Consider the following 13,439-nt stretch of genomic DNA (forward strand, 5'->3'; position numbering starts at 1 on the left):
AATTATGCTAGTTTTTTTTTAGCTTAAGCTAGTGACTGAGTAATGTACTTTTGCTACATTTTGAAAATTTTACCAGTAAACTAGACTTTTTGTGGTTTTAATTTAAAAGAAAATCAATAAAATCTAAAAAAAGTTAAACAAAAATCAACAGTAATAAATTGTTAGTTTAAGTTCATTAAAACTTGACTTTAAACGAGTATTTAAAAATTTAGCTCGAGTTGTGATAACTAATACATGGTTTGATTCCTTAATTGATAAGCTTTTCTATGCTTTTAGAGCACACTTACATTTATTTTTTAAATATATATACAAAAAATAAAGTTATAAAATATTTTTAATTTTGAAAACTAACTACTTGTAGAGTGCAATAAATTATAATTTAATGTAGAGACAAAATTCGATTAACGGTATGTTTTTGCGATCAATTAAATGCAAATGTACTACTAGTTTTAATTTAAGTGCTTTGAGCAAGTGTTTTATAGATTTCAGTTTTAACTAATTCAATTTTTAGTTGCATATATAACAGTAAATTAGCATAGAATAGATGTATGTAATAAATCATTGCAATAAAATATTGAAGACAAAAATTCTTAAAAAACTTTAAAACTACTGGAAAATTTATACGCTTATGATAACGTTGCAAAACTATAAAAACTTTTTCTAAAATTTTTTATAAATTTCAATCTCATTTAAAAACATTGACTAGTTGTACCAAAAAACAATTGGTCTGAACTTAAAATAGTATTAATTTAATAAGAACAAAGCAAGAACTTAGGTAAAAATTGACTAACAACTTATTTGAAAATGATACAAATAACTATCTTTATTAATTGTAACATCTTATGTTTATTCTGTATAGCAAGCTGTTGCTGAAAAAAAAAAAAAAAATTCTCGTTGTGTTCTTCAATTCATTGTTTACGTAAGCAGCCTCTGCTACCTGCAATTAATTTCTCGAATGGCCTTTGTTGAGCCTAATGACAGACTTCGGTGTTAACCGACATGAAACGTTCCCGGAAAAACCAGCAGGACTTTGCAGCTTTCCGCAATTAATCAAAAAGGAGCTTTTCGGGGAAGGGTTGAGAAGAGCGCGCGGCGAGACGAAAGAGTAGAGAAAGATTGAAGAAAAAAAATTGAAACGCGCAACTTAAAGCGGTGCGATCGCTGAAAGCAGCGAAAATAAGTTGCTTTGTAGAAGCGGGCTGAATCAATTAACAATTTTGAAACGATGAACATCACATTGGAGTCTTGCATCAACTGCAGCGCGTCACGTGACGACGACGCTGACCAATCGAGCTCGCTGCTGCTGGACCTTTTCGCGGTTTTCGTGACCGTAGTGGCCGTGGTCGGGTGCGCGATCAACCTGATGATTCTGGCGCTCTTTCCAAAGTAATTTTCTTAAATTAAAACTTGTTGCAAGCGTCAATGTTAAAACGGTTACCAGAGTTTTGGAGGATTTTTGTCGTTTTTAATTGAATGCAGTAACAGCAATTTACAAACATCAAACTGATGTCACTTAAAATAGCTATATTTTCATAAAAAAGTTGTTGTAAGTTTAATTTATACACGAAGAATTTTTAAAAGTAGTGAATATTAAATTTGAAAACTGTGGACACTCGAAAACGAAAAATAAAAGTATTTGCATTTTATATCATCATATATACGTATAATTAAACAATATCTACTTTAATTCTAATCAAGTATGATTTTATTTAAAAATTATATCTATCAAAAAGTTTTACTGTTTTACTTTAAAAGTACTATTTTTTAATGCAGACAAAACAAATTTTATTTTTTTTAACAATGTTTTAATTATTAAATTATCATTTTTTGTGCTTCAAACGTAATTCTAATCGTATTAGTGTATACTTTAGAATACACGTTATGGATAATAATCGTTTGTTCAAACTAAAAACCTTACTTACAGGCTTTCGTCAAATTAAAACTACAATAATTTACTTGTTTTAGACTTTTTTAATACTTCTTTAGTATTACAAACCATAAAAATAAAATTTTCAAAGTATTTAGTGTAAATTTTTAATGTTAAGTTATTATCTAAAATGTCTTAAAGCTATGTTTAAATATAGTACTTTTTAAAACTAAAACATTAAAGCTATAAGTTTTCAGTTAGACTAAACTCACAAAGTTTTTGCAGGTTTCAAATTTGCTTTTAGAAATCATAGTGAACAATTTTTTATTTAGTAACTGGACTTTTTTCACTTGGGTCATGAGTTTATATATATTGATTTTGTATTGTATTTCTAAAGACTGCTCGTGACAAATTAAGTTTAAAAAACCAAAAGTCACAGCTAAATATATTAAAAAAAGTGATTGAAAACATTTTTATTGTATTAAATTTTTAAAACACATAATGCCAAGTAAGTATTCCCTTTTCCAATGCGTCAATGGTTCTCAGTAAATAAGTAAATATATAACTGATAATATACTATTTTAATAGTTTAGACATTTATTTTATAGTTTATTTTATAAAGATTATACGCAAATAGAAAAAAAAAACTAGATAATCTAGATGTATGCTAACATTTTTATCCTTTTATATTTTGTAAAAAACAAGCAAACAAGTTTGACCTATCAGTCGTTTAAAACATCGTTAAAAAATTGTATTTACAAGCAGTAGTAATAACTTAGAACTGACAACGTCAAAAAAAAAATTAAACCATGGTATTTATAGTGTTATATATTTCTTTCAATTCTGTTAATGTCACTTACTAGTATTTTTTAATAAAAAAAAATAAAGTAAGTTTGAATTGTTTCTATAAACAATAAACTGTAATTAAGTATTATAAACAGAGTGTAAATAAAACAGAAAATATGTTTTATTAAACTAAGCACAACTTTAGAAAGTTAACAAAAAACGGGTCTAGACTTTTATTGGAAAAGACAATTAGTTTAGTGATTATAACTTATAATTGTAACGAACTAACTAAATAATTTCAGCCTAACTTAAAGATGTCGCTTCTAATGAAAAATGTTTTTTTATAAAATTTGTTCAAATAAAAGCAAAAAAAAATTGCTTAGTTTTACATAGTTCTTTTGTTTGAATATTACGTTGAATAAAACTTAAATTACTAAAATCCAAGCTAATACAAAAGAACTATAAAAACGAATATAGTTTTGTAAAGTTGTTTTGACTTTGATTTTTTAACAAAATCTTTATCTATTTCGACAATACAAAACTTTTCTTAATCAAAACAATTAAAAGTATCATGACATGGTATAGTCTAAAACAGTCGGTACAACCAACAAATGACTGTTTAATTAATGATCTTAATTTAATAGTTTGACTCAATATTCAGGGTGTTCAGTGGTCAGAGGAAGCAGCTGATCAACATCAACCTTGTCTCATTGGTACTCGCAAACATCGGAATCAACTCACAGCTTCCGTTCGTCATCAAGTCGTGCATAAATCGTCGCACCGCATTCACGGAACGAGGTTTTTGTGTTTTGAATACAAGTTTGAAACAGTACAAAATGCAAAGATTGCTGTAGTTTTATGAAAATCTTCATTTTTGTTGTTGTTTGTTTGTTATATGCGGATAGTTTTCTTTTATATACTTGTACAAGGTTTAAATAAAAAAAATAAATCTTTCAGGTTCATAATATTGATTCTTTGCAAGTCGTTATCAAGCTGCTTGTTTATTAAAAGATTAAGTTTTCGGTTTAGAAAAAAAATTGAATAACAAAAGAAAAATTAAGAAGTATAAAATATTTTTTTCTTTCACAAAAAATTTTAATTTAAGCTTAAGTTTAATAGATAGAATACTTGAAGCTTTATGTACTTTAAGATTTAATATTAAAACTGATTAGCTAAAACTTTTCAGCTCTGATAAAGTTTAATTTTCAAATGAAACACTGTGATATATGATGCTTAAATTTATGTTTTTTAGAACTGAGACTTCTAACTAGTTATTTTTTAAATTCGTACTACGTACTTTTTATTTTAAAGATGACAATAAAAGTTCTCAACTTAAATATAAGGAGAATGATAAATTCAAAACTTTAGATGTTATTATCAATTTTATTTACTGATGATCTCGATTGACAAGTTTCAAGCGAGTGAAATTTTGTATTGTTGATTAAACTTAAAACACTGAATATAAATTCGTATTAGATAGAATTCTAAAAGTTTTGGTGTACTTGTCAAGTTTAAAAGTTTATCAAAAGTAGTAAATTATAAAAAACACAGTAATAAAAAAATTTATCTTAATTTAACGTTTTAAATTTCCCGTCATTATTTAAACTTGCAAAATTTATGTTTGAGCTAGCTCAAAACTATTAAAAACCGGTTATTGCGTAGATTTACAAACATAACTTAAAAACAAATTTAAACTATAATTTAATTGAAATTTATTGAAAAGCTTTAGAAAATAAATATTAACTGTGGTAAATATTTCGATAATCGTATTAACTAAAATACAATAAAGCTTAGAATTAAATTATAAACTTTAATTTTAACTTATATTAAGTAGAATAAATTGATTACGCAATACTATAGACAAAATAACAATAAATCCTAATTTATTTCTCGAAGTTTTATTATTTTTTATTGTTTAAAAAAACTGAACACATTTTTTGCTCAATTGACTTTTATTCGTAAATAAAGTTTATAGATTTATGGAGGATTAAAAGAAAATAATTTTCTGGTAAATAACAAGCTTTAAGGTTAAAGACATACAAAGAAACAATCAATGTAATTTTCTTGCACGTTTTTAAGTTTTATATAATTTAAATTGTTCAAAAAAACTTTCAAGCTCAAAATTTAATTTTTTTGTTTAACATAATAAATAAAGAAATATAAAACCAAATCTACTACTTACATGTTGGTTGGTTTTAACGATAAAAAAAAATGTCAACAAATAAAACTTGCTTTCATAAAAACTTGCAGTGAGACCGTGAAAAGTTCAAAAACTTAAAAAAAAATTTTTTAGAAAATAAATTTTCACAGCATGCTTTCAGCAAGCGTTTGTCGACGGTCTGATGGCCTACGCGCAAATCTACACGCTCACGTTCACCGCCATGGAGCGGCTCAGGATTGCCAGGTCCCACATGAGGGTGTATGAGCCGAGCCTGACGGACTCGGCTTTGAAACTGACGGCCGTGTGGGTGGCAGCGTGAGTTGCGTTTTGATATTGTTACAGCTGTTGTTGCAGCGTTTATTACCAAATTTTTTGTATGATATAAAAAACCGGTACACTTTTTGCGCTGTTACATTGTAAGCAGATGTGTTAAATTAGTTTTTGAACACCGCTCATTGGAAAACGAAGTATTGGTTACAAGCTCTACGTAACTATGCTTTGATAGTGGTTCGATTGTTTTTGCGATTTCAATTTGCACCAAATAGTTTTTAGTTTTGGAATTGAAATCTTATGCATTTATTGAAAGGAATTATTTAACATAACTAAAACCGCAAAATTTTTCACATTTTCACCAAAAGTATATAGAAATGAATAAAAAAATTATTGAAATAAAATAATTTAAGCTTTAACATATAAACTTTTTTAAACAAAACTTCTTAAATCGACAGTAATTATTAGTTTTTTTCTAAAACTTTTTACAAAAAAAAACTTTCTCAGGTTTTCAAAATTTCCATTGTAACTTCTGTTAGATATGGGTTAAAAAAAATTGTTATGAAAATTATTAATAAAAAAAGATGTAAGAATTTAAACAAAGATACAAATTAAATAGTTGATAAATATGCTTTATATATAGTTAATATATTCCTATTACAAAGTCAAACATTATCAAAAACTAATAAAACTACTAAAAAAGGTTGTGTTACTTTATGAAAGGTTTAAAAAAATAACCGTGAGATAGTCTAGATTTATAAATTAGCGAGACAGCGGTTTTATTAATTCGTTATAACTAGTTTTATAACATTAAAAAAAAAAGTAAATGAATCAGACAGTCATAAACATTTCAAAAACAAATTACTAAAGTGTGACGTCGTACTTAAAGCGAGTAAAATAAAATTTTTACATTCCTTACAATTTACTTAAGACTATCTGTGTCCTTAAAACATATAAAACAACTATTGAAACTCTTAACTTTTCGTACTGTATGATTTATTTCAGCATCATAAATTATCAATTAAGTTTACTTGTTTATGGATAAAAAATCCGGAATTTTAATGTTAATAATTTTTTTTCATAAACTATGAATGCTATGTGTATTTATAGAAGTTTTATACCTTGGAATCTTTAGAAATATAAATCAACAACATAGGAGCAGCGTTATAAAGTTATCAAATTATTTATTATTTTTATTAAGTTTGAAGTACCTATTTTAAGGAGCTTTAAAAAATATGTATATAGCAAAAAAATGTTCAAAGATCATAAAGTGTACTATTTTAGATATTATAAAGATATTTGTAGTGATATTAAGTATTTTATATAGTTTAATATGTTTCAAAAAAAAATTCTAAAATCTAAATTTTTAACTAAATTTATTAGTTATTTTTTGAATTTTAACAAACGTTCATTTAGCAAGAACACAGTTTTAATTCCAATTATAAAATTTTATTATATTTTTACTGAGATAAACCCAATCCTTAAATCTGTTACTTCTAAAAAATATGAAATATTTTATAATTTTGCTTGTATAAACAGTGTTAAAACAAAGAATTAAGAGACACAAACGTAAAACTTTAGTTCATGCTGGCAAAAGTTAAAAAAAAAACAAATACTAAAGTTTAATGAACATTTGTTTTGAATAAAAACTTTAAAAGCAAAACTATAGAAATATATTTAGTTATAATAGTTTATTTTACTTAATATTTGTTTAATTAAATTTTTCATTATATTAACACTTCATTAAATATTATAGTCGAAAATTAAGTCGTTGAACGCAGCCAATACGTTTTAAATGCTGTGAAAAATAACAAAAAACTAACTTTCTGATTAAAGGTCATGCAATTAACGATTTCTCTTAATTAATTTTCTTCAAGGTTAAGTTTTAATTTAAAGGGTTCTATTAAAACAGACAAGTTCATCTTACCTTAACAAGTATCTTTTCCTACATTTTAATTGAATAATACCTTGAAAAAAATTTGTAATTAAAAACTATAAGGCTTATATATATATTTTTTTTTTAATAAAAACTTTTCAAGGTTATAAGTAAACGGTTTGTAAAATTTTTCCACGCCGTAGTAAAAATAATTCTAAAATGTTCAAAATTGTTAGTATTAACTTATGGTGATAGTTTTTATGCCTATGCTTTCTTTGTAAAAGAATCTTTTTATTTCTTTATTAACTACATTTTGCATAACTTGTAAATACTAGTATGAACTTTTATCGCATTTAGCATAAAAACAAATACATTTTTAGAGAAGATAAATAATATTTGTTTTATTAGTTGGACTTGTATCTTAATATTTTATTCAATAAAAAACTATTATATGTTAGAAAATAGAAATATGTTTAGTCTTTTAGCAAATTTTTAATCACTTTTTAAAAGGTAGCACCAAATAAGTTTTTTAATTTGTATTTTTCAACCCAAACTGATAGATTTCAAAGTGGTAATGCTTTTTTAGATAAGTAGATATTAAAAGATTAAAGTCAACTTGGAAAACAATACACCGAACTTTTCTCACATAAGCTTAATTACTCTGGCTAATTTGAATTTAGTATGGTTGAAATTGAATATCCAATAAAAGCTGCTACATGTTTTTATAAATTTATCAAAGCGTTTTTACCTAAAAAAACACTGCGTAAAAAACTTCAACAAAACCTCTAAAATGTTTCTCCTATTTTTATTGTAACGCTATAAGACTTAAAAAATAAAGTTAAAATGTTAGTTTAACAACAAAGTTTTTTATTAAAACAAAAACCTGTTTTTAATTAACAATATAATTTGTCTTTTTTTAAAAGACTCGACAGTATGTTTAGTTTTATTATAAACTATGACAAAACATTTGTGGTATCTGCAAAAAACATTTTATCTAGTCGACAAATAATACATTAGTAAACTAATTTTACAATTTTTTATTTTTTTTATAAGCATATTGGTACCTAATTATAACTTTTTAACAAATATAGACTCACTTAATAGCTTTAAAAATGCAATTTAAAATAAAATTAATAACAAAAGCTATCTAATTTTATTACTATACAAAAACTAAAATTAAAGTTTTTCTGTTTTAATACAATAATAAAGAAAAAAAAAAAAAAAAACTCTTTTGCGATAGTAGTTGTTAAATAAATTCTAAGTTAACTGAACCAATACCAAACTATCACAGTATTTTATTATGTTTTTTATTAGAAGTTTTTTACAATAATTTTTTAAACTTTGACTAAATCTAAACAGACCGCAGTCATGATTAAAAGTTTACCGAAATTTTACTGATAATAACTGACCTCATTTTCAGAATCTTTTAGTATCAAGCAGAATCAGTACAATTTTTCAATAAACTTAAATAAAAACAACAGTTTTTAGAACATTTTATCGGAAGGTCAGTTGAAATACCTTCCAGTGTGGTAAAGTAAAGTTTTTAAACTCCGTAAACAACATCACAAAGTAAATATATTAGTTTTAAACTTTTTATTAAAGACTTCTAATATTTATCTAGACGTGAAACAAAACCAAGTTAACGTTAATTTTTAAGCATTTGAAAAAAAATTAAAAAAAAAATATTCAGCGCAATACTCTCCGGACTTCCGTACTTGGGTTTCGGCGAGTTCGCGTACGACCAGCTGCACATCCACTGCACAATCAACTACTACCACAATGACGTCATAACGCTCACTTTTCTCGCCGTCATCACGTGGTGCGGCTTCATAGGTTGGCTGTCTTCGTGCTGAGTCTTGATCTTTTGCAGTGTACTGAGATTATACTAGTTATCAATCGATAACTTATTTTAGTTAATTAAATCAAAAAAAGATTGTTCTTTGGTGACTAACACAATGCAAACTTTTTGTTATGTTTTTGTTTTAGTACTTTACAAAAAAACTAAGTGTATTTTTATGAAAATACAAGTTCCAATACAACATTTTACTCTACGTGAGATACTCGAAAAGCATGAATTTTAAAAAAATACCTCAGTTAGTTTCTGAACTTGTTCTACAAATATTTTTTACAATAAATTTTGTTTTGAAAACCAATAAAAAGACATTTTCACAAAAAAAAAAACTAAATTAAACCTGACCGACCATTTCAGCGCCCCTCCTCATCATCCTCTTCTGTTACGTCACCATCATGCGCATATTCCGCACTGTGACGTCACACGCGAGCGAGACGGCGGTTTCGAGCGCGAGGGCGCTGAGGGACAGGGCGAGGCACAACAAGCTGCTGTGGACGACGGTCAAGGCCGTCCTGTGCTTCGTGGCGGGCTGGACTCCGTACGCAACCATTGCGCTCTTCGCCTCGCTGGGAAAGGTGAGAACGAAAAAATATGAAATTTCTTATGTGCTTTTTAAGCAGTTGCAAAAATAATTGTTTTAGCGGATGTTATGCTTAACTCTTGAACTTTTCTTTGGTTAGAAATTAACTTAGGTAGAGCATACTTTCTATGTATTTAAAAAACTTTATAATAGTAAAATAGTGGTAAATAACAAAATGAGAACGTACCTAAAACACTGCTCATGCTCAGCAGGGAGATTTATGTGTAGCGAATTTGAATACCTAATAAAGCTAACTAATGCAAAATAACACCAACAGCCGGTTTCTGCTTCCATGCAGCTCGGAGCGAGCCTGGTAGCGAAGGCCTCTTCGACCACGAACGCCGTCGTGTACGCGATAGGACACCCGGATTTCAACGAGCACGTCAGATCCATCTTCTGCAGACGCAGCATGGAGGAAGAGACCGATGTGCAAGATGAAAACTTGTGATCTCACCACTTTTCGCAAGTTTACTTGAAGACGGTTTACGTTGAACAAGAGACAGAGACTTTGTTGAACTTTTGTTTCTACAGCGAACCTGGTTAATATTTTGTTGACAAGAAAATATTAAATTGTAAAACTTTTAGAGAAACTTATCAATACTTTAATGCTGTTTTACAAATTTTTGTCTACATCTGTATAAAACTATCAATTTAAATTGTAGCGCTTTGACTTTCAGCATTGTCATGTATACATTCCAATTTCAACTTATGAATGTCATAAGGTTGTTAAGAAAGTGTTGCCAAACAATTTAAATTAAGTAAAACAAATACTTTATGGTTTTTTTGGCGTAATAAATTAAAAAAAAACTTTATGTACCTCATTTATGCTGCCAAATTACTTTATGTTATTTTAAAGTTGTTATGGTGTTTTTTGTTTGTGTCTTTTTTATTTATACCAGTTTCTCATAACTATTTTTACTTTATTTGTAAAATTGTTGTTTGAACGATTTTAGGTTTGTGTTTAAACTTTTTTATTGGTATACTCTTTAAAACCAAAAGTTATTTATAAAATAAAGTACCTTTACTAAAATCTCTATTTATTCAGGGTTAGGATCCTAATATTAAATTAAAACGTTGAGTTATAAATTGATTGCTCTGATTATTTTAGAAAATAATAAATGTTTAGTTACAACAAATTTCTTTACTAAATATAATATAATGTAGAGTTGAAAACTATCAGAAAAGTTACTTTGCATTGTTTTTATTGGATAACTTAGTCAAGTAAATATTTAAAGGTATTTATTTTTGAACAATCAGTTAACTTATTTTAAATTTTCTCTATTTGTTGAATGAAGGTTTAAAAGATAGAAAAACTTCTATTTTTAGGTTTCAGAAATGAAAACAGTATTTAAAATCTAATAATTTTGCAGTATTCACTCGATTTTTAAGTTAAATTAAAACTTATTTACATATTGCTATCTGAAAACTTTGTTCAATAAAACAAAAACTAATTGCAGATCAATTTTACAGAAATAATCGTTAAATAGTGCGTTGTATTTTTAGCATACCATACTAGATCTGTTCGACTTGAAGAATGGTTCATATCTATCTTTTTTAACAAAAATTTTACCAGAAATTGTACAAACCAATAAATTTACTTTTATATGTTAACATATGTGAAAGCACTTAGAAGTTGATTATTTTATAGTAATTAAGATTTAAACTTGCCATATGTTGTTCTTGTTTTAAAAATATTAACAAATATATTTTTTTGTTGATTTATAATTTTAAGACAAAAATATTTATACCGTTTTTCATTAATGTTTGCTTTAAAACAAACAATTAGTATGTAAGCATTAATCAAACTTAAAATTTTTTTAAGTATACTTTATGTACTTGTAAAACTTTTTTTTTTTGAAAAAACAGAAAACATTAACTTTACTTAAGTTATATTAAAGTAAAAATAAAACTCAAACTTTTTTTATCTTTAAAACTTCTTGTTTAAAAAACTTTTAGACCAAGTAAACTAAATGTTAATGTTTATACTACGTGAACACACAATTAAAATTGAAAAAAAAAACTACGAACGTTCACGGAAACCATCTAATTATAAAAAAAGATTTTTTTTTATTTCTAAACACAATAATTTTTTTTAATGAAATGATTTTAGTGTTTTAAAACAGGTAAAAGAGTATAGCTTTGATCTTTAAGCACTTAGTCTTTTTAAAACTACAGTGTTAGACTTACACATTCAAAATTTAACTAATTAAAAAATTAGTTAAAACTAAAAAAGAATATCTGAAGTTTTTGCTATTTCGATTACAAACAGAAAAAAAAAATGCATTTATAATAATTTAAATACATATATATATATTTATAAAGCTGTAGCTCCCTTAGTTTTGAAAGCAAAATAAATTTGTTTTACTGCTTTTTGTTTCCTTTTTAGTCTCAACCTCTATATTAACTAATACAAATTTGAATCTTAGTTGATAAATTGCTGGAACGAACGCAGACAATCGATTATTGTTTAGTTATTAATTTGTGAGATAAACTAAACTAACTATAAACGGTAGACAGCTTAAAATTAACAGTTTTAAAAGATGCATAAAAATTCTAGATTTCAATAAAAAAAAACTATTTGTTTTTTAGAGTTGTTGATCAGTTTTAGAGTAAAACATTTATACTAGAAAAAAATCGAATTATATTTTAACGTTTGTCTTTTTAACTTACGTGCTCTGTTAAAGTAAATATTTGATTTTAAAAAATAGTAAAATTTTAGATTTGTTAAATAGATAAGTCTATGGTCCTTACTTTATTTTTTTGATAGAAATCTAAACTATTGCTTTTATACAAATGTAGCTCTTTTGATAAAACTGAAATTATAAAGAGAGCTATCTCTATTAATAATATACTAAAAATCTTACCCTTAGTAAGAGATACTCTAACAAAACAAAAACCTTTAATCTTTATTTCAAACGTTTTTTATTACTAAAAATTTATTTTAAAATATCAAACTTAAGCAATCAAAACAAAACTTAACCTTTGATAGTTTATTAAACGAAAAAAGCGCTCAAAATATTTGGTCTTAAGACCTGGTACACAAAGAACCTTTCAATTATCGAGTCACACACCACGGATACTAATTGTCCAGGAAAATTACTCTATCAAATTCAAACCAGGACCTTCTATCGTTTATTCCGGTATTAACACATTTCGTAAAAGTAATATCTGAGAAAATATTTTGGCTTAGCAATTTTCATAGACTTTTTACACGTTTTTTTTTCATTTAAAATTGGTTAAATTAAAATCTTTATTCAAATAAAAAAAAATTATTGAATCATAAACTCTAATCCAGTGCTTCCTAATTAAACATAGAAAGTTTTGTGAGTAATTAGTTTTCTTTCTAAAATATATTTGTTACAGTATCTTACACTTGTTTGAACTTTATATTTTAGTTTTATGTATAATTTGTATAACAACTGATGAGGTAAATTAACAGTAGTTTCATTTTACTAATACTTTTATAACACTTTGGTGGTTAAAACATTTTTTTTATCAATTTTACTTTTTTTTTTTAAATAATCACTTTTTTAGTGGCCATTTTTTACATTTGCTGTCGAAATTTATTGAACAACCATTATTATTCAGAAAGAAAATTATCGGAACTTTTAATAAATTTAAGCAAGTAATAAATTGTAGTATAGCGTCGTTTTACTGTGTTCAATTAATAACTACAAACTTTTTTAATGGCGTATTTATTGAACAAATTCTTTTTAAAACTTTAAAGTGCTTCAACAATTATAATTTCAATAAAGAAAGTGTGTAAATATATGTTATAGATAGTAAAACTAGATTTTAATAGAACCTAAAAGTAGTTTTTAAAGGAGTTTTTACTAGTATAAATGAGTCCTTAGAAAAAATCAAAACAGCTGAAACATAGCATAATTAAGTTTAGCTTTTAAAATATTAGGACCACACTATAAATTTAAAGTTTAGTTACCTACGCAAGTTAAATTTCTATCCAAAGACTTTATGAAACTTAAAATAAGTTGAAATTTATTAGTTAGTAAGTGTTCACTAGTTAGTTGTTTTATATATTTTTAATGC

At 25.9% G+C, this 13,439-nt stretch overlaps 1 protein-coding gene across 1 annotated transcript; it reads left to right on the forward strand.

Annotated features, from left to right (window-relative positions):
* Positions 1-1,225: 1,225 nt before the first annotated feature.
* Positions 1,226-9,840, forward strand: LOC145844782 (rhodopsin, GQ-coupled-like). The gene is made up of 6 exons (XM_082952204.1): positions 1,226-1,386; positions 3,315-3,451; positions 4,964-5,129; positions 8,651-8,793; positions 9,170-9,387; positions 9,670-9,840. The coding sequence occupies exons 1-6, from the start codon at positions 1,226-1,228 to the stop codon at positions 9,838-9,840; spliced, it is 996 nt and encodes a 331-aa protein (XP_082808330.1).
* Positions 9,841-13,439: the final 3,599 nt, after the last annotated feature.

Source organism: Thalia democratica, chromosome 9 (genome assembly GCF_965202585.1).
Source record: "Thalia democratica chromosome 9, ktThaDemo2.hap1.1, whole genome shotgun sequence".
NCBI lineage: Eukaryota > Metazoa > Chordata > Thaliacea > Salpida > Salpidae > Thalia > Thalia democratica.